A 25,104-nucleotide genomic window follows, 5' to 3' on the forward strand; every position below is an offset into this window, starting at 1 on the left:
GCTTCTCGCGAACCAGAGCAGCGCACAGAAACGCTGTTTACCTTCCTGCCGGAGCGGTACCTGTTTATCTACTTGCACTTGACATGCTTTCGAAATGCTAGTTCGGCCGGAGCTGGGACTGAGAAACGGAGCTCACCCCGTCGTGGGATCGTGGAGATTCAAACCGCCGACCTTCCGACCGGCAAGCCCTAGGCTCTGTGGTTTAGACCACAGTGCCACCCGCGTCCCAATTTATGCAGCTAATAGGTATCTAAAGCCATTTGCACATAACAAAATATGTATTTTATCAAAGTAATTGTTGAACTGAAATACAATTAAGAAGAAGTACAGTATATTAATAGTATATCCATGGTTTTTTTCCCTTTAATTTTTTTGCCCCCCCCCCAAGAGATTGGGGCCCTAGGCTATAGCTTGTTTAGGTAAAGGTAAAGGAACCCCTGACTGTTAGGTCCACTCGTGGCCAACTCAGAGGTTGCAGTGCTCATCTCGCTTTACTGGCCGAGGGAGCCGGCGTACAGCTTCCCGGTCATGTGGCCAGCATGACTAAGCCACTTCTGGCAAACCAGAGCAGCGTACGTAAACGCCGTTTACCTTCCCGCCGGAGCAGTACCTATTTATCTAATTTGATGTGCTTTTGAACTGCTAGGTTGGCAGGAGCAGGGACCAAGGAACGGGCACTGCTCTGTAACCTCTGTTAAGGAATCACTGATGTTTGCCATCCCCCTAGTAGCAATTTACTCCCCTCCCCCCAGGTCAGCAGCGTAGCCCGCCACTCGGGCACCTGGGGCTATGCGTGCCCTGAGCCTATGGGCAGCATATAAACAAGAACAACAACTATTATTATTATTATTATTATTATTATTATTATTATTATTATTATTATTATTATTATTCTCTCCCGCCTGTAATAATTGTCCAGCACCCACCACCGCCTCCTGCAGCTCCCTAGCAGTCTGTCAATTCTCCTTTGCCACCTGAGCATACTGCCTCCGAAACCCCATTGAGAAGGCAGGGACACGCAATTTCACCCCCCCCCCCCCTTCTTAAAACTCGGCCGTTGTTGCTGCCACGCTACCCTGCCCAGCCCGCAAGCGGCGCCACTCCCGGCGAGGCCTAGCCGCTTTCCCCAAGCACAGGCCACGTCGCCTAGCAACCCCGCCGACGCGGCGAAGCTCGCTGCGCCGGAAGCGGAAGTAGTTCGGGCCCGTCGGGCCTGCCCCTCGCTGAGGGAGCCCGGCGGGAAAGGGCGGGGTTGGTTTGAACCGTTGGCTGCCTTTCGGCTGGTCTCCTGGCAGCCGCGCCGGTTCCCCGACTCTCCTCGGAGCCCCGTTTCTCGGGGTCGCGTCGTTCAGCCCCACTGAAATAAGGGGGAGAGAGGGAGGCGCAGGTTTGCGAGGCCTGGGGGGGGGGTGTTAGGACATTCCCTCAGTTCACTGCACCCACCGCAGCCCCACTTCTGTGGCATCTCCTTGAAGCCTCGCCCTTGTGTGGGGAGGGGAAGTGGGGTTGTGCCAACCCCCCTCTCTTTCTCTGCCAGGGGGCGAACCTTTGCCCAAAGCCTCGACGTCGTGGACTGCGCGAGGTAAACGGAGCTATGTTGTCATTTCTGGGCTTAAGGAGCTTGTTGCAGCCCTCCTCTGTACAGTTGCTTGGGAATAAATCCCATTTAATTGGAAGGGGCTAATTTTCCGAGTAGGTATGCATAAGCCTGGGCATGGGCCAGTGCCGGATTAAGCCCCTAGGCAGTCGAAATCTTGCCCCCCCCCCGTAAATTATCTCCTAATACTATATTTCATTTTTAAAGGTAAAGGTACCCCTGACCATTAGGTCCAGTTGTGGCCGACTCTGAGGTTGCAGTGCTCATCTCGCTTTACTGGCCGAGGGAGCTGGCATACAGCTTCCCGGTCATGTGGCCAGCATGACTAAGCCGCTTCTGGCGAACCAGAGCAGCGCACAGAAATGCCGTTTACCTTCCCCGCTGGAGCGGTCCCTATTTATCTACTTGCACTTTGACGTGCTTTCAAACTGCTAGGTTGGCAGGAGCATGGACCGAGCAACGGGAGCTCACCCCGTCACGGGGATTTGAACCGCCAACCTTCTGATCGGCAAGTCCTAGGCTCTGTGGATTAACCCACAGTGCCACCTGCATCCCTTATTTCATTTTGACCAACCAACAATTTCAACAAACTGATTTCATTGCACAAAAACAAACCGTAGCCATTTGGATCCGTTGTGGCCCCTGAAAGGCATGAGGAGGCCCTAGGCTGGTGCCTACGCTGCCTATTTGGTAATCCGGCTCTGGCTTTTGCACATTTACATTGGGGTGTGTTGTTTTTTTTTGCCCCACTGAACTTGGGGGTGGGGTCGGGATGGGGGGACCTTGGAGTGAACACGTTTATGGTTGGGTTAAAAAGGCAGCCGTCCTATGTACACTGATCAAGGTCCCATTGAACTGTCAGGCATATTTCTGCACAGGTGTGCCAAGGATTGCGCTTGCAGGGTCCTCGCCTTTCCACTGAAAATCCCATATCAACAATTCTCTGTGTGTGTCCCACTATGTTTGGTAAACGTTACTAGGGCATAAGGGTGCACAGGATTACTGCCTGAGAGATTTGCTGCGGCCATGTCATATACACATCCTTGTAGGGTGGAGATAAACTACTCTGGCCGGCCTGATGATTTGTTAGTGGGAGAGAAACGGCAAAATAATGCAATTAGAATGATGTTTTTAAACAGAACACTCAATTGGGTCAAAGAGCTGTAGCCAGATTATTTACCTGGGTTGGTTATAGGAAGCATACAACTCCAGTGGCGACTGGTCTGCTTGTGGGCACAATTTAAAGTGCTGGTTCATAAAATCTTATTCGGCTTAGGTCAAGGATATCTGAAATACTGTAGTCCCTCATATAAACCTGCCAGGGCTGTGAGATCTTCAGGGGAGGCCCTTCCCATGCTCCCACCACCCTCACAGGCATACTTGTGGGAGAAGGCCTTCTCAGTGTCTGCTCCCAGACTTTGGAACTCCCTTCCTAGAGAAGTTAGACTAACAGCCTTTTGGGAACTGAATGCTTTTAAGGAAAGGCAGGTGTTGTGTTTTTATTTGTGATGATCTGTATGTGATCTCGTATATACAGTGGTTTTTTTCTGGGGGGACACAGGGGTATGCATACCACTAAATATTTTGTGAATCTTTGTACCTTTGTCCATTTACTGTATTTATTTTCCCTGATTTGAACTATAAAATTGTGATTTTTCTTGAGTCAAAATGAGAGTACCCCTAAACATCTTAGAAAAAAGCAGTGTGTGTGTGTGTTCTACTAGTGTTTAATTGTTTTTAAATTATTGCTTTAAAAAATATGTTTTTAGCTGTTTCTGTTTTAGCTGTAAGCCGCCTTAGGTCTCTGTCAGGGAAAAAGGTGGAATATAAAAAGATATAATAATGATAGTAGTACTGAAGTTTTTTTGAGGATAAATATCTGTGTTGACCTGTGTTGAAAAGCAATTTAGCTAAGCAAGTAAACTCAAAAGAGTAACAATGTACATGATGTCAAGGAAGTGTTTATTTTATGTCTCTTGCCTATGACACATATTAATTGAATGTCAATTCCATTTTAACCAGTGGAGGCATGCTTTCAAGTACATGACTGCAGCTTCTAACTTTGCAAAGCAGTGCATATCTTATACTTAACCAATGCTGCACAAACTCCACGTATAATTCTGATAGTTTTTTCGGTAGTATTACTGTCTGTCTGCTCCAAATTCTATTTAAACCCAAGAAGTCTGGCAACTGTAGCCAGTGTTCTGGGTACATTTTGCAACAGGGAATTTCATTAGCGTGAGCAGTTTCTGAGGTCTGGGCATAGTACTGCGCCTAAAATTTCAGATTAAAACTACAGCGTGGAAGGAAAGGAGGACCGTTTTCTGCCTCCCTACTTCCAGCTACTCCCTGAAGACTGGAGAAAAGACCCACTTAAGAATATTAAGGGGTTGGGCAGGAAAGGGATTGGTCATGTGAAGAAAGAACATAATATTTTAGATTCAGGTAGGTAGCCGTGTTGGGTATCTGAAGAAGTGTGCATGCACACAAAAGCTCATACTAAGTACAAACTTAGTTGGTCTCTTATTGTAGCTGCAGTTCATTCATTTTCAGGTTTGTATTGTTATATTAAAAAAGGCCATAACCTAGGTTTAAGGTGCCATTTACCTCCTAGCTTTCATATCTCAGTTTATCTGACTGTAGCTTCTCTCTCACGTAGCTACAATTTCCAGCACCCTTATTAAACTACATTTCTCAGGGTTCTTGGGGTGTGTGTGTGTGGGGGGGGGAAATGTGCTTTAAATATGTTTTGTGTATGCTGCCACTGTTACTGGTTTTCAATCCAGATCCCTGCTAGCTAGGGATGATGGGAGTTGTAGTCCAACAACAGCTGGAGACTCAAGTTTGGGAAACTCTGATCCAGATGATGGACATGATATATATCCCTGTCAGCAGGTTCTTCTTTTGGGAGGGCTATTTTGAGAAGAGTATGAGGCAGGTAGTATCTCACTTCCAACTGTTTTAGATGTCAAGTTCTGTTGACACACTACTACTTCCTACATTGCTCTTTAACATCTGTGTTGGCAATTTACATTGGACAATATTTGGCCCAGGCTGGGAAACCTGTTTGTTGAACTTTGCTGTGTATAAATAAAATATTATTTAAAATAAAAGATTGCATTGTGTTTTTTGCATTGTGTTTCCAGTTATCCTTTTAAACGCATCTATATTCCGATTGTTGAATGAGCAGAATGAGTGGTGAAGAAGAAACTTGGGAGAAACTGGATTCAGAATTTGATCACTATGTTGTGGATATGAAGCCTTATGTTTTGAAACTGCCTCACAAATCAGGTAAACATTGGAATGAAACGCTATCCGTAATATTTTATTTTTCCATTTTACAGTAGCACACTTAAACCAAATAAACATATATGCTCTTTAATCTTGGCTTTGCTATATGACCAAGAACCATGTAATTGACCAGTTAAATAAACTGAGTCCTAATTTATCTTATGGACTCATGGTATGTTGTGAATATTATGGTGGGGAGGGAGGAATTTTTGTCTGAGTAATTTATCATATCAAAGCATTGCTTACAGTTGGATTGCTGTGTGTAGCATGCTTTATGTCTAGGCAGCTAAGACTATTCTAACAACTTTGTGTGTCTTGAGCAAAAGTAACAAAAATCATATATGCTGCTGATATTGAACTACCTCCCTTATACACAAAATACCTAGATCTCGGAGACATGGGCATGGTGATGGGGATGTTCAATTCATTGAGGAAGCTTCATGCAATGGAAGAGTCTGGGAATCCAGTCCTGTCACTTGCTTTTGAAGGGCTTTCAAGTGCAGGGTCACAGTGCTGATGGTTGCCCAATTCCACTAACCCTGGAGCATAAGATTGTATCCAACTCTTCTGCTCCACTTGCACAGCAGGCTTTCTGATTGATTGATTGATTGATTGATTGATTGAATTGATATCCTACCCTATACCTGGAGGTCTTGGGGCGGTTCACACAATAAAATCAAAATATGAAACCACAAAATACATAATCAAAATTAAAAAGCACAACCCAATAGCCGCCCACAACTTACATTTTAAAAGGGCATAGGCTTCCTGAGCAGAACTTTACCCCTTTTCTCCCCTGCAGCCCACCCCACCTTCAAAATGGGGCAAATTTGGGGGCTGTATGGGCAGATGAGCAGAAGGGAGAGTTCTGTTGCGCAAGTAGAACTGTTTGCACAGTGTTGAATGCAACCCATAGGAAAGAAGCCTAGTGGAATATTCTTTGCTGGGTATAAAATTGGATTGAGGGATTAGTAAAATATATAAAATATGGTAAGTTAGGATTTGATGATGTGAACAGTTATTGTTGTTCCAAGAAAAGGGATACAGTCTCCCTGGCACTTGCGCTGTGTATAGAGGGCAGGTGATGGTGTCTAGTGTCAGTTTCGTAAAGGAAGAGAAATGATGGAATAAATGCTTTACCAAATTAAGTACTGAAAAGTGCTACAAATGTGCATAATCATAACATTTGTTTTCATTGTTTATCTTTTAAGCATTTCTGTTAATACTGATTATTCAGGCTCATCCTTCTTAATGATGTAAATATCCTTTTATATAAAGAATTCTGGTTATTTTATGATTAATCACATAGGGATAATGATTTTTTTAAAAAAAGGATTTGTTGAGGATTATATCATTTTATAAAATTACAAATGATTTTTAGAAGCTTCTCTTCCTGATCTTACTTAAAAACAAATAAACACTATAGCAGGTTAACTAATATTATTGCTATTAATAAATGAAAACAGCATTTTTATAAATTTAGAGATTACAGACAGAAAATAGACTTACTATGTGGATGTAATCTACAAAGTGTAAGTGCTTGATAAATATTTTTTGATCAGTTTTTTAATCCTACTAGTGGTACATCTTGTTACAGAAGAACAACCAATGTAATGCCATGAGAGGTTGCTAAATTTACTCTTCTAGTTAAAATATTTTCACAAGTAGGCTCAGTACATTAGTAACAGGATGTGGTTTTTCATAAAGAGGATAGAAAATTGTTTCACTTCCTGAAGAACACACATGACATTTTGGCCTTAATTCTGTAGAGGGAATATGTCTGTATTTTATCACTTAATTTAATACATTATCCTTAAAATGCTTTCATTTATTGTCTCCCAACACAGCCATAAAATGTATACAACATCACAAGAATTTGAAGGGGTATGCTTAGGAAAAAATGTTGCTAAGGCTGTGGTGTAATTATACCACACTCTGATCCAAAGATTTAGATCCGTTTCATATACAGTATGAGAAAATCTATACATAAAATATGTATGATTTAGTGTATAGAAATTATAAAGGTGTATATTCAAACTTGTAATACACAAAATATACAGATGATTCACACATTACACTGAACACATTAGAAGTTTTTTCTCTCAAATATATAAAAAAAGTCCCATGTGGCAAACTTTAAATCCATAGAGGTGTATTCTGTGGTATTGATCAGCTGACAGTAATACTGCCAGCAATATTTTTTTGCATTCATTCACTAAATCTGCTTTCATGTATCCCCTAACACCTTGGAACAGATTTATAATGTGTCTTTGTGCTGCAGGGAAAGGGTATTCCTAAAAATTACTTCTTGTTGCACTTATGCAAGCCTTACCATCAGCTGAATGATGCTTGAATAAAGCTCATAGCCTGTACTTCCTTCAAATTTATAAGTAGCTTTTACACGCAAATACATGCGTTAAGGGTCAAACTACCAGTATCCGAGTGCTTCCTTGTGTTAATTAGTCTGTGTAAGTCAGTGTTTGTGCACTATTACTAACTTTGGAAACACAATATTTCTTTTGAAGTTTATATTTTGCAATAAAACATTTTCAGCTTGGCATAAATTTATTTATTGATAGAAAAGGTAAATGTTTAGACCACTGTAATATCAGCTTCTTACACTTGATACATTCCACCCCACCCTTCTCAGAACGTCAGAGATGTGCCCTTTGGATCAAAAAGCTTTGTGAGCCTTCAGGTGCGGGCGCAGGTACTGTTGGTAGGAAGAACCGGAACTTGTATGGAAAGCTGCTTCTGCATATGCTGAAGAGAGGAGTGCTGGAGGGTCCCTTTACACAGAAACCAGAAACAGGAACACTGAAAACTCTTCCTTCATACATGGTAAATATGAAGTGCATTACTATGGAAGGATAGTTGTTGTCACTGTATGGGCCTGAGGGCTTTTGATCCAGCAGGAGGCATCACTCTCACAAGAGGCGGCAGGCATGCTGTTTTTGGCAGATTCCGCCCTGTCCTAGGGGATCCTCTCTAGGGCAATATTTTGGGGTTCCAGGGGATGGAGAATCAGCAAAAATGGCTTCTTCCCATGGATGCCTCCCTCCAGTGCAGCTGCGCTAAGGACACTAATTGGATTTCACCCATAGTCAGCAAGTTAGCGTACCTATTTTGTATTTATGGCAATGCACACAGAAATCTTTTTGGGGTTGCAAACAGGACAAAATGGGATATGATTTTTTTTAAATGCCTTTTATTTTTGCTATTGTTGCTTTTACTGCGCTAAACTGCCATTCTCATAGAAGCCTAGGGTAGTTTGTTGTTGTTGTTTAGTCGTTTAGTCGTGCCCGACTCTTCGTGACCCCATGGACCAGAGCACGCCAGGCACTCCTGTTTTCCACTGCCTCCTGCAGTTTGGTCAAACTCATGTTTGTAGCTTCAAGAACACTGTCCAACCATCTCGTCCTCTGTCGTCCCCTTCTCCTTGTGCCCTCCATCTTTCCCAACATCAGGGTCTTTTACAGGGAGTCTTCTCTTCTCATGAGGTGGCCAAAGTATTGGAGCCTCAGCTTCACAATCTGTCCTTCCAGTGAGCACCCAGGGCTAATTTCCTTAAGAATGGATGTGTTTGATCTTCTTGCAGTCCATGGGACTCTCAAGAGTCTCCTCCAGCCCCACAATTCAAAAGCATCAATTCTTCGGCGATCAGCCTTCTTTATGGTCCAGCTTTCACTTCCATACATCACTACTGGGAAAACCATGGCTTTCACTATACGGACCTTTGTTGGCAAGGTGATGTCTCTGCTTTTTAAGATGCTGTCTAGGTTTGCCATCGCCTTTCTCCCAAGGAGCAGGCGTCTTTTAATTTCGTGGCTGCTGTCACCATCTGCAGTGATCATGGAGCCCAAGAAAGTAAAATCTCTCACTGCCTCCATTTCTTCCCCTTCTATTTGCCAGGAGGTGATGGGACCAGTGGCCATGATCTTCGGTTTTTTGATGTTGAGCTTCAGACCATATTTTGCGCTCTCCTCTTTCACCCTCATTAAAAGGTTCTTTAATTCCTCCTCACTTTCTGCCATCAAGGTTGTGTCATCTGCAGATCTGAGGTTGTTGATATTTCTTCCGGCGATCTTAATTCCAGCTTGGGATTCATCCAGCCCAGCCTTTTGCATGATGAATTCTGCATATAAGTTAAATAAGCAGGGAGACAATATACAGCCTTGCCGTACTCCTTTCCCAATTTTGAACCAATCAGTTGTTCCATATCCAGGGTAGTTTACAGCATAATAAAATACAATTAAGAGGTTTTTTAGAAACTACATATGGATACTGTTGTTCAGACGGCCTTACGTTATCACACTGCAGGCCATATCTGTTTTTGGAAACGCAAGTAGGGATGTACCTCCTGATCTCAAAGAATTAGATACTTGGGCCTCATGCCATCCAGGGCTTTGTACACTGGTTCCAACACTTTAAATGGGGTTCAGTTTCAATTTGTTTGTCTACCTGAACTATGGAACTCCTCAAAGTACTTTACAACTTGAACAATTTGAGAATCTATTCTGACATAAGCTAAGGCACAAGTACTCGGGTGTGTCACTGGGACACAGATGTATGGTGTAGTTGGTCTAAGTTGCTGGACAGTGTTGATGTTTGATGATAGCAAAATGCGTGACCATTTATGAAGGTTTTATATTTCTGGCTCTTCAATATGTATATAGGAGATAATGCAGCATGGTAAGAGTCTGTGAAACCAAGTGAGAAGTTTAATACAGAGTTGACCTTCAAACTAAATATGAAAAGGTTACTCCAGCTGAGTCTGACATAAATTTTTGATTTTTAAAAATGATACTAAGCAAATGGCAAAGATAGCCAAGAAGCTGATAAATTGTGTTAAACACACTCAAGGATAAGTTAGAACTGAAAGTCAGGTTTCTGAAAGGTTATCACTTGCCTGAATATGTGTAGAAGTATTTTGGTGATAATACATCACTTCTGTTGCCTAGGTCCTGGAAACTCATAGTTTATGAAGAGAAGCTAGGAGATGTTCCTGGAAACTTAAAAGCGTTTTTATTTTAATTTTTTAAAAATGTAGTCTATCTACTTTGATGAACCAAATTCAGCAAGAGTGTGGAACAGCAGCCCAGAAGGTTTACCTGATTGGGTCATGGGAGAGCTGGGACAAAGTGATTCTAAAATGGATGAATCCTGGAAGGTATCTTTTAGAGAGGAGTCTGCTCTAGTAACCTCACCCCTTGGACACAGGTAAGAAGTGCTTTGCTAATCTACATAAATATATCCAAAGTGAGTAACACTGAAAAGAGACGCCTTTGAAGCATGTTAAAACATCACCTTGGCACTCACGCTAAGAAATTGTGCTTACAGTGTAAATTGCAGAGAAGGGCCATAAAAGGCCTGGCTTGCACATCACATTAAATTGAAATAAACTGGTTTAATGTGAATGTGCATGCTGCTGATACCACTCCTTCCTCACACCTGCTGATAAACTAAACCATGGTCTGTCTTTGTGTTATATCTGAACCTGGACTTGTGGTTTTTTCCTTGGCTTACTGATTTGTTTTTGGATTGCTGCTCGTGGCTTGTTTGGAGAGAAAGAAATCATGAGGCAGGGCCTGCACGTAACATTAAGCCAGACCATGGCTTTGTTCCCCAGTGGCGTGGCAGTGGTGGTGAGGGACAAGCGAAGTGCTTATGATTTCAGCAGCATGCATGATAAGAATGAGGTCCCTGTCTGCTTCATTGGGGCTTTTAACTGGGACATTGGGACTGGTGCTCACAGTGTCCCCTCCTCCCACTGAAATTAGGCTTCAGAGAAATAATAATTCGCTGTATGCACAGTGGCAGTGTGTGTCATACCCATGGCAGTTTTCTGGTTTGCAAATGTGCCAATAGGCCCCAGAAACAAAGACGACCCACCATGCATTAATGAGTGGAATGGTTCCACCAGTTACGGTGCTTATTTTGTAGATTAGTTTTGAGTCTTAATTTAAGCCTTAGACATGTTTGCATGTTTAGCTTTTGGATTTATAGCTGGAGCAGAGTTTAGTAATCGAACTCCTATTGCCTGCTGCATTGTATTCTATTGTTGCTATGTTGTTGTTTTTTAAGGCTGGGTGTATTTTTCTATTTTTTGTTAGCTTCTGTGGGCTCTACAGGAGGAAGTGTGGGGTATACAGTGGGGTATACAGTAATTACAGATAATTGTTCCTTGTTGTAAATGAATTTGAGATCCTGTGAAAGGATCAATAAAAGTAAATGTCATTATACTGTGATTCTCTTTTGATGTTGGAATTTGCTGTGCAACAGAATGATAGTTTTTGCTTTTAACTTAGCTGGTGGCTGTAAACTCGGCTGTGCAACTTGCTTTAGAAATTCACTTCTGTTATGCTTTCTGTCTATGCACCTTATTTGAATTGTAGACCATAGTTCAGGTATAATGCTAAATAATGGTTTAGTACTACTGTGTGGTCCAAACCACTGAGCCTCTTGGGCTTGCTGATCAGAAGGTCGGTGGTTCGAATCCCTGTAATGGGGTGAGCTCCCGTTGCTCGGTCCCAGCTCCTGCCAAACTAGCAGTTCGAAAGCACACCAGTGCAAGTAGATAAATAGGTACTGCTGCAGTGAGAAAGTAAATGGCGTTTCTGTGTGCTCTGCACTCATCACGGTCCTCTGTGCACCAGTAGCAGTTTAGTTATGCTGGCCACATGACCCCAGAAAGCTGTCTGTGGAAAACGCTGGCTCCCTCAGCCTGTGCAAGATGAGCGCTGTAGCCCATAGTCACCTTTGACTGGACTTAACCATCCAGGGGTCCTTTACCTTTACCGAGTACAGTGGTACCTCGGGTTACGTACGCTTCAGGTTACATACGCTTCAGGTTACACACTCCGTTAACCCAGAAATAGTGCTTCAGGTTAAGAACTTTGCTTCAGGATGAGAACAGAACTCGTGCTCCGGTGGCACGGCAGCAGCGGGAGGCCCCATTAGCTAAAGTGGTGCTTCAGGTTAAGAATAGTTTCAGGTTAAAAACGGACCTCCGGAACGAATTAAGTACTTAACCCGAGGTACCACTGTACTACTGTGTGACAAAAGATTTCTGTTCCCACATATGTTTCCCTTTGATTAAGCATAGTTTGTTATTGTATCTGAACTGACAAATTGATGCATGCTTAAAATCAGAAGCTGAAGCTGGTTTGTAACCCTGTTTTGAAAGGCAAGTGCAAATAATTATTTGCCAATTTGGATATAATAGCAAATTCTGAAGTAGCTAGTTGGGAATATGATGTGAACATAAACTCGTTGCTGTAGCTCTGAACCATGGTTTGCTGTTAGATATAACCCAGCCCAGAGTTTTCTTTGCAGCTGAATTTTCAGAGAACTGAAAGAAATCTGTGTTGGACTGTATTTTTAAATGAGGGATGTAGCACCTTTCCTCAGTAAGACCCTACAGTCCTGGAAACATATGTTGGTTACGCTTAATATTAAGAGTAAGGTAACTAAGAAGCATTGTGTGAACAAACTATTTGGCTGACTGCTACAGGAAATGCAAATAATTTGCTGACTGTTACAGGAAAAGCCAAATAATTTTAAACCGCATTTCTCTATTTCTAGATGCGTATCTATAACTTGGACGCAGTCCTTGGATAACAGCTTGACTTTCTTTGCAAAAAAGAATTGTAGATTTTTGCAGTGAACTTTCTAGCGTGGCAAATGCAGTACTTGTTTGAATATAATTCCAGTTTGTTTTGTTGGAACAAAATGTTTTGATTACTTTGTTTAGAAGGGCATTTTTCTTACCATGATTTTATTCCTGTGATCTAATTTAGCCTCCTGTGGAGATTATAGGTAGAAAATTGTTTTTTTTAAGTGTAACTTTGACTTAGGCAGTTTGGGTAGGTAGCTAAAGTCCGTGTTTACTGGTCATGACCTGATTCATCATTAATAACAACAAAAGACGAGTGTTTTTTATTTGTAATATTTCACACATGTGTTTTTTATGGTGAGTAATTTATTGAAACTTGGAGCTGAAGTCTAATGCTGCCTCAAATTTTATAGCTCCTTGTACTTTGAAAAATCACTTTAATCTTAAAAGCTGTCCCCCCCTTCAATATGCGTTTGATCATTGTTACTAAAAAATCTTTGATTAAAACCTTATTTGTGAAGCATTTCTAACAACATTTTACATTATGCTGTTTGTGTTCAAGGCTGCTTTTTATTATTAACGATGTAGAATCCGTAGCACCCTTTTCTTAAGGATGTATTAGAGAAATCATGAATGCTTCATAAATACATCAAACTGTCCAACAGAACAGCCCATCTAGTCTCTTGAACTTTTAAAAATATCCAACATAACCTTTTTAGGAAGGTACACATAGTGAGCAGAGGGAGGAATGAGAGGTGGTAGAGGACTTCTCTAGGGTCCTTAACATCCTCTGTCTTGATTTTTATTTTATTAATTTTTTAGTCAGAGCTTTCCCTGGATATGCTGTTTCCTTCATTCACTAAGAGAGATTCCCATTTCAGAGTCAGAATGCCTTCCTTTGGTTTGTATTGGGCTGCCAAAAGGCAGTGCTATTGATAATGAATAATATTTATAGTTTCATGCTTTCAACTACCCTGATCAGTAGCAAGTTTCAGTGGCAATCTTTACAGGAACAGCAGCCTTGAACAAAGTGAATATTGAGAGCTTAGGTATATGTTTGTAAAGAAAATATTTGGAGGGGGGTGGGGTCAGCATGGGAATGGACAGGCACTCAGAAAAATAATGCCTTTCTTTAAGTGGAATTGATTCTCCCAATACTCACGCAAAACTTTTTCTAGCTAGCAGTTTGGCATGACTGCATTCTAGCTGCTAATCATCTACCCCCACCCAGTCAGGTGGGTTGGGAAGCCCTAAAATCCACCAATACATACATTATACCAGTGTCCTAGTTGGCATATTTGGCAGGACGAAACATATTTAGCTATTACAAAAATCATCTCACATTGCAAGACTGTCAAACTGTTTACGAGACTGGGTGAACCATTATTTTGGTTACTGATCTATACAATTCAGCAAGATGATACAAGACTTCTGAAATATGCAAGAAGGAAGGAACAGCTACATACACAGGCAGCATTAATTTTTTTTAGCACAATGACTTGAATTGTTTTCTCATTATGCTCTAGAAATTGACCCACAACTGAAGCGGTAAAAAGTACGAATTATTTTTGGGATGGCTATTGCTGGTTTCTTGGTATCTGAAGAAGTGTGCATGCACACGAAAGCTCATACCAAGAACTAACTTAGTTGGTCTTTAAGGTGCTACTGGAAGGAATTTTTTTTGTTTTGACTATGGCAGACCAACACGGCTACCTATCTGTAACTGGTTTCTTGGTGTAAATGTCTGAAATTGTCAGCAGGTGGCAATCTTGTTCTGTAGAATAGACTAAAAGAGGTTCCTTATTTTTTTGCTAGCCAAGTTTTTTGGTAGGGTGGTCTCTGCAAGTATGTTATGTTGGTAGCTACTCTGTTTCCAATTGAATTAGTTTATTTCCTGAAAAGCTTTTCTTACAAGTTAAGGACTCAGAAGCATTAAACATTATTGATCAGAGGAGAATCAATCATTTTAATTCAGAAATGGTTGGATGGGTAGAGTTTAGTAGAAAAACTTCTCCCTTTTTTTAGGTCTTTATTGCATTTATTTACATAGGTCTGTACCAGGAATGGGAAATGGATTGCCTTCTAGATTAATAGGACTTCAGCTCCCATCAGCCCTGACTATTGACCATGCTGGCAGAGGCTGGTGGGAGTTAGAGGCACACTGGAGTGTCATAGGTTCCCCATCCCTGGGGAATGTGAACATAGAAATACAGAAAGCCTACCTTGTAAACAAGTCAGATCATTGGCCCATCTAGCTTTTTATTGCCTACACATACTGACAGTGACATTCTAGGACAGGATTTCCCAAGCTTTGGTCTCCAGCTGTTTTTGGACTACGAGCCTCATTGTTCCTGACTACCGGTCTTGCTAGCTAGGATTGATGGGATTTTTAAAAAGAAATGGGGAGGTAGGGTGATTTAAGCAGTAAAGGCAGGTATGGCCTTTTTTGTTTTGTTTTTACAACTTTTCTTTCTTTAAGATTTTTATTACACTTTAAGTGATGTACTGTCATACCTCGGGTTGAAGTAGCTTCAGGTTGAGCATTTTCGGGTTGGAACACGTTACTTCCGGGTTTCGCCGCATGTGCAGACGCTCAAAATGACATGCGCATGCACGGAAGCGGCGAATTGTGGCACGCACAGATGTGGGTTGTGTTTGCTTCAGGATGCAAATGGGGCTCCGGAATGGATCCCGTTCACATCCAGAGATACCACTGTAGCTAGCCAGCCAACCATAGTCCCCCACAGTGCCTTGGATTGAATGACACGATGTCACAGGCAATGGAACATTGCTTAATGGCCTATGTTATAAACCAGCCACTCCCACTTTCTGGCTAGCAGGTGTGAGCCACCAGGGATTAGGTAGGGTTCTTCCACCACAAAATACCCCCACGACCACTTTAGGATCACTTCCAACATGAATTGGAGCAAACTCCTAGCTAATATGCACCCATCTCAGCGGAGTAAAATCTGAACAGGAAGTCTAATTGATTAGCATTAAGAAATGGTTCTTATAGCTAGCACTTTTTTTTTGTAGCAGTACAGTTTATGGATGAAATATAACAAGATGTTATGTACATTTCTAGCATGTTTTAATAATTTGTTTAACAATTAGGAGAAAATAGAATGTTTAAAAATTTAAACATTAATGAAATATTAAACAGGATTTTTGTTTTTGTATTCATCCATTATTCAACCAAATAGGAAGTTTGCTTCCTAGGCTTTCTTCTGAAATGCAAAGTCTGCTATATAGTGTATCAGATATGGCAGTTCTAAACTCTGTTCATCATTTATGATCACAGCAAGCTTGGGAAGGGAAGAGAACCCCTCTTTCTGTTTAGCTCCAAGATTCAGCGTGCCTGAGAGCTCCCTGCATGGTTCATAAGGTGGTCAGGCATTTTGGGAGCTGCACACACACACAAAAAGGCCAAATCCTGTCCTTACCTGTCCTTACCTGTCTGACATGAAGTGCAGAGTGGGTGACAGCCTCATGGGTCAAATAGAGAAGTCTGATGTGCCAAGAGAGGTTCTCTACCCTGATCTAGAGATACAAAAAAATCACCTGAGATGCTGAAGGTATCTTGCCTTGCCTCAGGGAACAGTATAACCCTGTAAGATGTTCAAAGCAGTCTTGAACACAAAGTTCAAACCCCCATCACAGGCAAGAATGTCACTGTGAGAAATAGCCTGGCAGAAAGTGCAAAAGTAGTAACAGCTACTAAAGCACTGGTGTCAATTGGCAATGTGGTTATTCTTGAATTGGCGGCTGGGATATTGAAAGGAAAATTCAGGAGCCAGCTGGTGAAATTTGATGTTCATTATATGAAATCCTATTTTTAAACAGGGGAACCTCTGCGGCATTTCTCTTCCATGCAAATGATAAATGTTGATTCAAAAAGAAGCAAAGCATTAGGGTGTCGCCCCAGCTAAGTATAATTTTCCATGGGCATTACAACTTGCCACGTGGACATGATGCTGGCCTGCAACTTGTGAATGCATAGTAAAATGTCACAGGCACAAGGTCAAGGTCTTGCTTTGGAGGCATTTATTTATGAAATCATTCATCAATGAATTTTCACACGTCACAAATTGGTCACAGGTCATTTGCCAGAAAACCTTTTTTCCACTGTTCCCAATAAGTATTACCATAAGTTTGACAACTGCCCATGAAACATTAGCTGTTTATGTATATTGGTTTATGTATATTGCCACAGATGGGGAGAAAAGTGATACACACATTTAAAGAAAGCACTTATCTAAGGTAAAGGTAAAGGGACCACCTTACAGTTAAGCCCAGTCGCGAACGACTCTGGGGTTGCAGTGCTCATCTCGCTTTACAGGCTGAGGGAGCCGACATTTGTCCGCAGACAGTTTTTCCGGGTCATGTGGCCAGCATGACTAAGCCGCTTCTGGTGCAATGGAACACTGAAACCAGAGCAGCGCATGGAAACGCCGTTTACCTTCCCGCCGGAGCGGTACCTATTAATCTACTTGCACTTTTGGTGTGCTTTCAAACTGCTAGGTTGGCAGGAGCTGGGACTGAGCAATGGGAGCTCTCCCCATCACGGGGATTCGAACCGCCAACCTTTTGATCAGCAAGCTCAAGGCTCAGTGGTTTAGACCACAGCACCACCCGCATCCTTAACTTACACATAAGTTATACATAAATTATTGAGGTTGCTAAACTATTACATTATTATTAGGATAATTATTATTAATACCATCCTATACCTGGAGGTCTCAGGGCGGTTCACAGAATAAAATATAAAATCACAAAGTTCATCATCAAAATAAAAACAACAACCCAATAACCCCCACTCCCCCCAAAAACCCACATTTTAAAAGGGTGCAGGATCCTCCTCACAACATTTAAAGTAAGACAATTAACAAACCTGGACAAGAGCCACTCGTTGGACAGACCATGATCTCAGAAATGTCTGCAGCAATATTTATTGGCAACCAAATTGACCGGGTGCCTTTCTGATACAAAGACAAAAATAGCTTTGAAAAAAGGGGGGGATAGCTTTGGTTGTTGAGTAGATGTAACATATTCCTCTTCTGCAAGGGGAAGGCTGTATCTAATGATGCAAATGAGTCCTCTTTGCTGAGTTTCATTTTCTTTCTTCTTGGCGCTGTTTCCACCGCTGACGAGCTTCCATCAGGAGGTTGTTTGTCCATGCCAGAAAGCCACCATGGTCAGAGCCTGTATATCTGTCAAGGTCTGGAAGGATGCTTGGGTCACAGCTTTCAGAAACGAAATAACAAGAAAACACTTAAACCTATATGCACATGTGGTGGGAATGCACAGCCATTAAGGAATTTTGGAATAACATCTATAATGAATTTAAAAAGTGATTTAAGTTCTCATTTAAGAAAAAACCTGAAACCTTCCTCCTAGGCACAATGTCATCAGAAATCAAAAAAGATGTTAGACCACTTTTTATGTACACGACAGTAGCAGCCAGGATTTTAATTGCAAGAAACTGGAAAAGTGATAAAACACCTACGATAAATGAGTGGCAGGTTCAAATGATAGATATCTGCAGTTGGCCATGATGACAGGGAGAGTCAGAGAATATCCAAAACAGAAAGTACAGAAAGAATGGAAAATCTTTAAAGAATACCTGGAAAACTATTTTAATAATAAACATCTCCTGGCAGAACTAGAATGATTCTTGTAAAATAAGAAACATAATGCTTTTGGTATCTGATAAAAATAAAGAAAGTAATACAGTAATTTGGAACTGTGTATGAAAGAAGAATAGAAATAATAATACAATGAGTCTAATCGGAAGTTTATTCTTTTTTTCAATTCTTTTCTTTATTAATTTCCTTCCTTTTCTTTTCTTTTCTTTTTTTCTTTTCTCTCTCTCTCTCCCCACCCCCTTCTCTCCCTGTCCTCCTCTGGTTCTTTTTCACTTTTCACTTTCTTCTTTTGGTCTCCTTCTTTCTGATCTGCTAAGAAAGAGATAAGTTAAACATGAAAAGTTGACTAACACAAAGTGATGTTTTGTAGTTTATTAACTATTGTTAAAGATGGTCAACTGTAATGAATTGATGTTTTAGTTATTGTTGATTTATTGTTATTGTTGAATCTTAAATAAAATTTATATTAAAAAAAGCACTTAAACTACCAGTGGCATGCTTCTTGATTACTTTTGTAGGGAGGATCAAATAGTTTAAGGTTAATTGGAATGAAATAGTATTAGCTAAGACATAAAATATTATGTAAAGAAGCTTGCAAATGTTTCATTGGTCACTATGGAATTAGCTAGTATAACGTAATCTAGGAATATAATATCCCTGGATGTTCAAATGGCTGCAGCTGCTCCCCCCTTTGTTTAATGGCTATAATGCAACATATATTATGTTTTGTTTTAATTTCATATGGCCTGTTAATACCCTTGTGATGGAAAGGCATGATAGAAATATAAATAAACAAATGGTTTTTTGTAAATTGCTTTGGGATGCCTCATGGGAAGTGATATACAAATAAAATAAATAAACAAACAATAGTTTTCAGTAAGCTCTAATTGGTTTTGTATCCCTACAATAGGGAACAATATACATATAATGGGAAGCGAGCACTAAAGTCCCGTTCTATGAGTCCACTTCATCTGCCAGAAGAGAACAACTTTACCTCAAAGACACCAGTAAGAATATTTTCTATTTGCAGTAAAATTTCTTGAATGGTCAGTTTGTATGGTGAGACTCATGAACCATACAGGCAAGAAATTTGTGATAAATAGGAGAACCTGACATTTCATACAGAAATGTTACATGCCTGCTCTGGCACAAGGATCCTGGCTTGCATTAAGCCAAAATTCCTCATTATGTCCTAACCAGTGGACTGTTTTAATGTCAGTTAACAAATCAGGAAAATAAGCCAGGATCTTCATGTTGAAATACATGGCAAGGTGCAATGGAGATTGGCTTGTATTTCAACATGAAGATCCTGGCTTATTTTACTGGTTTGTTAACTGACATTTCAACAGTGCTGGACTTGTGATAGGGAAAGGAAAAGGGGTGCTTATTCCTGGTTCCATAAACCATGGTTTATGAAGCCAGGAATGGTGGTCTTACCTGGGCCATTGCATTTTGACAGCGTGGGTTTTAAGGGAGTGTTTTCATCAGATATGGTAAATCATACAAACTTTGTTACCGAAATGGCCCACTTGTGAGAGAAGGCAATCACCAAGGGCCGTCCTAATAATTTTCAAGGCTAGACTTGTGTATATTTGTAGTAGTTGCCTTCTACAGATTGCTGAGGAGTTGGGAAGATTCCTTTTGAGATTTTGTAAGCAAGTCACCAAAGAATAACTGATTGTTTATGGGGCTTTAGATGATTGACCATGTTATTGATTAACATATTGGGTACTCACTGTAGCTGCATGATATAGAAATACCAGCAGTCAAATACAGTTTCATGGGGAGTAGTGGCATTAAACAATCACCGCTTGCTTTAAATTTATGGGACCTGGAGTAGACTGTTCAGAATAAAATGCAGTTCTCATTCCCGCCCCGCCAATATATTTATTTAGCCTGTAATCCAAAGCACATACTAGGGACTAAGTTTCAGTGAACATTGGGGGACTTTCTTGTATGTACATATACAGTACGTAGGATTGCACTGTTAGCAGCTAATGTGCTGGGACTTCTGCTTGGATTAATAAATTGCCTGAGCAACTTCAATATGTGATCCACCTTGAACTGGAGCTAGAAAATGAATTTCCAACACTGGCCAACATTTCCTTGTTAGAAATGATAAACTTTTTGCTTTGCTGTTTCTCCATGTTTGCTCCAGCTATAACATTTCATCTGAACATTTAATATTCCAGGAGGATCGTCACACACACAAAATGTCTTTGGATGACAGTGACCTTGAAGCTCGTCTCAACAGTTGGAATCTTGGGGTAAAATAAACATGCATTTCTTTGATTTGCTGGCTTTAGAAGAAAATGCATTTGTAATTTAGTCTCAACACTCAGTATGGCCACTAAATGTCTTTTTAGGCCTGGTTCACATGTCACATTAAACTATGGTTTAAAATAGTGGGACTGTGAAGTCCCTATTGTTCTCTTTGCCCATTCTATTCTTTGGTTTGTTTGCTCCCCAGCCTGCCAAAGACTGGCTTTGCATTATATGTTTCCCTTAAACAAACCATGAATTGCCAGCCCAGAATGAATCTTGGTTTCTGCTTGTGGTGTATTTTGGGGGTAATGAACCATGAGCCATGGTTTGTACATAATGCAAAGCAAGCCTCTGGTTAGTTTCCTCTCTGGTGTGCCAATGAAAGGAGCAGGAGAGGAACACAATGGGGGCTTTCAAGCAGTGTGCACGAGGCATTAAGCCACAGCTTATCTTAAACATTTGGTTTAATGTTATGCATCAGCCATAATGTTAGCATGGAAAGAAATTGGAATACAGTGGTGCCTCGCAAGACGAAATTAATTCGTTCCGCAAGTCTTTTCGTCTTGCGAGTTTTTCGTCTTGCGAAGCACGGTTTCCCATAGGAATGCATTAAAAATCAATTAATGCGTTCCTATGGAAACTGCCTTCAGACCAGGTCCGGGGACAGTCTGTCCCCCAACCTCTTCTGAAGGTGGGCGGGGGGCAAAAGTCTTTGCCCCCCCTGCCTCTCCCGGGAAGGCAGGCAGGGGGGGAGCAAAGACTTTCGCCCCCCGCCAGCCTTCAGAAGAGGTCCAGGACCTCTTCTGAAGGGAGGCGGGGGGCAAAAGTCTTTGTCCCCCCTGCCTCTCCCGGGAAGGCAGGCAGGGGGGAGCAAAGACTTTCGCCCCCCGCCCGCCTTCAGAAGAGGTCCTGCTCCCCCCGCCTGCCTTCAAAAGCCGTCCGGGATAGCGGGAAGCGCTTCCCTCTATCCCGGACCTGCCTGCCTTTGTCTTGCGAGGCATTCGTCTTGCGGGGCACCACTGTAAATCTTAAGAGGCTATGAAGATTCAGGTAGGTAGGCTATGAAGGTTATTGTTTTTGACACATCAAGGTAGGCTGAAATGATGAAATGTTCATCATTTGCTGAACAAATGATGCCATGGATTCATAACACTACAAGGGACGTTAAGCTGAGTGAGAAAAAAGAAAATTCCTCTACCTTTAGAATATTTTCATAAGTAAATAAAGAGCGCCCAGCTGGATCAGGCAAAAGTCCATCTCGTTCAATATCCGGCTTCCCAAGGCGTCTTAACAGATACCTCCTGGAAAATCCAGAAGCAAGGCATAAAGCCAAAGCGCTCTCACCTGCTATTGCTCCTCAAATTTGTTATTTGATCAGAATTTTAATGTCCCTGCATCTATCCTTCATAAATTTCTCCAGCCTGCTTTTAAAACAATGTAAGTGTGATGGGACGATGAGCTGCTTGTGCGTAAAATGCAAGTCCCTCAGAGTTTGATCAGGCTTTCAAACCTCTGCCTGTGACGGAGCCACTCCAGCATGGCTGCGTCAATCACTAGTAGAATCCGAAAGTGGCTGCTTTCGGAAACGTTTCCAACATAAAAGCTCCTTAACGGAAACACGTCGTCTGGCCTCTCGGCGTGACAGTTTCCGTCGAGGTGTGGGTGTCCCTATAGGAGGTCCTGAGACCTCCCCACTGGTTTCGCTTGAAGCGTCTCTGAGCCATCCCTCCGACTCACTTTCCCTTGGAGTTCTTGCTCGCCCTCTACTGGTTCCCTCTTCCGCTGCTACTGCTCTCTCACCCTCAGTGAGCCTTTGCGCCTCCGGCGCTTTAGATGTCAGTTCCCTGACATCCACCTCCCCTCCAGGGCCCCCTTCACCCCCTCCCGTCTCCTCTCCTACTGGCGGTGAGGAGGTAAAACCCTTGAAAGAACCTCCCTCATCTTCCGACGTCGCGAACACTTCCTTCCACTTGTTGCTGTTCCTACTCTCTAGGTACTCTTCGTCATCAGAGTCCACTCCCTCTTCCAACTCCGACTCCGCGAACCCTTCCATTTCCTCTTCCTCATCGGTGGTGCCGAAATACTCCCTCCTAAACCTTGCTATCGGCTGAGGTTTCCTCGGGAACCTTTGATGGAACGTTTCTGTTAAAACCTCGTCATTGACTTCCTGCGCACTTACCCAGGTGTTTTCTGACTCCGGTTCCCCTTCCCACGCCACTAAATACTCCACCTGATTTCCCTTCCACCTGGAATCGAGGATTTCCGCTACATGGTTGCGGCGTTCCCTCTCTTCCAAGGCTGGTCCCCTGACGTGCTCCCCTTCACCTCCTCCCCTGTATGGTGACAGCAACGACCTGTGGAACACTGGGTGCAATTTCATGTGATTGGGTAATCGGAGTTTGAAAGCTACCGGGTTGACCTGCTGAATCACCTCAAAGGGTCCCAATCTTCTGGGCCTCAGTTTCTTACAACCCCCTTTGAACGGCAACCCTTGGGTTGACAACCACACTTGATCCCCCCCCCTTATGGTTTCACCTTCCCTTCTGTTCTTGTCTGCCTGCTTCTTATATTGTGCCTTAGCCCTTTCTAAGTTGAGCTGGAGCTGCTGATGGATGGCTTCCATCTCTTCTACAAAATGTTCAGCCGCTGGGACGCTCCATCTCTCCCCTCCTTCCCCTGGAAATGCCCTGGGGTGACACCCGTAATTAGCCAAAAAGGGACTCATCCCTGTGGACACATTCTCCGCATTATTGTAGGCAAATTCTGCCAACGCCAACTTTTCGACCCAATCGTTCTCTCTGTCATTGACATAACACCTAAGATATTGTTGAAGAATGCCATTTGCCCTTTCCGCCTGCCCGTTGGTTTCAGGGTGCCGGGCAGTTGAAAAATTGACTTCCACGTGTAACAAGCTCATGAGCTTCCTCCAGAACCTGGAAGTAAATTGTTTGCCTCGATCTGAGATCACCCTCGAGGGAGCCCCGTGCAACCTAAAGATATGTTCCACAAACAACTTCGCCGTTTCTTCCGCTGTGACTGCATGTGAGCATGCTACAAAGTGGCACATCTTAGTTAACAGGTCTACTACTACCATGATGGCTGTTTTCCCCTTGGACCTTGGCAGATCCGTCATAAAATCTATTGATATCGCTTCCCAAGGCCGTTCTGGTGTGGGTAAAGGTTCTAATAACCCTGCCGGCGCCCTTCTTTCCCCTTTGGCTCGCTGACATTGGTCACACCCTCTTACATACTCCCTTACATCTTCCCTCACCTTAGGCCACCAAAATTCCCTGGTAACCAACCACATGGTCTTGTGTTGCCCAAAATGTCCCGCCGTGGGGCTATCATGCAACTGCTTGAGTACTCTCCCCCTCAATTCACCTTCGGGTATATACAGTGCCCCTTTGTAATACAATGCCCCATTTCTTTCCTCAAAACCTCCGGGGCTCTCGCCCTCCCCCCTGAGACCTCTGAGCTTATCCTGGGCATATTCATCATTTTCCGTTTCCTCCACCAGTTCTCGTTGCCCCACCATCGCCGCCCCACACACCCAGCGGTCCTCCGGGATGACATGTCTCTCTTCGATCACCCCCTCCCCTTCCCAATATTCTGGTTTGCGTGAGAGCGCGTCCGCCCTGACGTTTTCTGGGCCTGGCACATAACAAATCTCAAAGTTAAATTTGGAGAATTCCTGTGCCCATCTCACTTGTCGTTGGTTGAGCACTCGAGCTGTTCTCCAATACTCTAAATTTTTGTGGTCGGTGCACACTTGCACCTTGTGTTGTGCCCCAATTAATAAATGTCTCCACCTCCGGAATGCTTCGTGAATGGCAAGTAGTTCCCTGTCATACACCGTGTAATTCCTCTCGGACTTATTCAGCTTCCGCGAGAAGAAGGCACACGGTCTCCACTCCGACGCACTCCTCCCCGGTTGAAGAAGGACCGCCCCTACCGCCCGGTCGGATGCATCGGTTTCCACTCTCATGGGTTTTCGTAAATCCACATGCAGAAGTTGTTCTTCCGAGGCGAAAGCCCTTTTCAGTTCTTCAAAGGCTCGATCCGCCTCTGCCGTCCAAACAAATTTCTTCTTGCTGCTGAGACAGTCGGTGATGGGCGCCGTCAAGTGGGCAAAGTTCTTGATGAACTTCCGATAAAAGTTCCCAAATCCCAAGAATCTTTGCACGTCCTTCTTGGTCTTCGGTGTCTTCCATTCCAGTACCGCTTGGACCTTGCCTGGATCCATGGCCAATCCCTTGTCTGACAAGCGGTACCCCAGGAATTCCACCTCCTTGGTATGAAACTGGCACTTCTCCAGTTTCACCCACAGCTGGTTGGCTTGCAGCCTGCCCAACACTTCTCGAACGTCCCTCACATGCTGTTCCTCATTTTCCGAATACACCAACACGTCGTCTAAAAAGGCCACACAATTCTTGTAGAGCAAAGGTCCCAGAACGTGGTTTATAAAAGCTTGAAAACACGCGGAGCCCCCTTGTAGACCGAAGGGCATAACGAGGTATTCAAAGGCTCCCAACGGGGTAAACATGGTGGTCTTCCATTCATCTCCCTTCCTTATGCGTATCAGATTGTACGCCCCCCGCAGGTCCAGTTTTGTAAAAATCTTTCCCTTCCTTACTCTGGTCAAAATGTCATCAATTCGTGGCATAGGGAAAGCCAGGGGCTCCGACACTGCA

The 25,104-nt window shown here is 42.7% G+C and overlaps 1 protein-coding gene across 5 annotated transcripts in view; it reads left to right on the plus strand.

Moving 5' to 3' along the window:
* Positions 1-1,200: 1,200 nt before the first annotated feature.
* CEP112 (centrosomal protein 112) overlaps positions 1,201-25,104 on the plus strand; it is a 217,089-nt gene continuing 193,185 nt past the window's right edge. For 4 of the 5 annotated variants that reach the window (XR_014165305.1, XM_081899606.1, XM_081899608.1 and 1 more), the window contains exons 1-6: positions 1,201-1,582; positions 4,744-4,888; positions 7,539-7,729; positions 9,939-10,108; positions 19,059-19,155; positions 20,341-20,415. Coding sequence is in view for 4 of the 5 variants with exons in the window: in XM_081899606.1 (XP_081755732.1) it covers positions 4,780-4,888; positions 7,539-7,729; positions 9,939-10,108; positions 19,059-19,155; positions 20,341-20,415 (642 nt within the window). In the remaining variant the exon portion in view is untranslated. The remainder of the gene's footprint in view (positions 1,583-4,743; positions 4,889-7,538; positions 7,730-9,938; positions 10,109-19,058; positions 19,156-20,340; positions 20,416-25,104) is intronic. The other variant, XM_081899609.1, reaches the window with a different exon arrangement.

This window comes from Podarcis melisellensis (assembly GCF_964234715.1).
Source record: "Podarcis melisellensis genome assembly, chromosome: 2".
NCBI classification, from domain to species: domain Eukaryota; kingdom Metazoa; phylum Chordata; class Lepidosauria; order Squamata; family Lacertidae; genus Podarcis; species Podarcis melisellensis.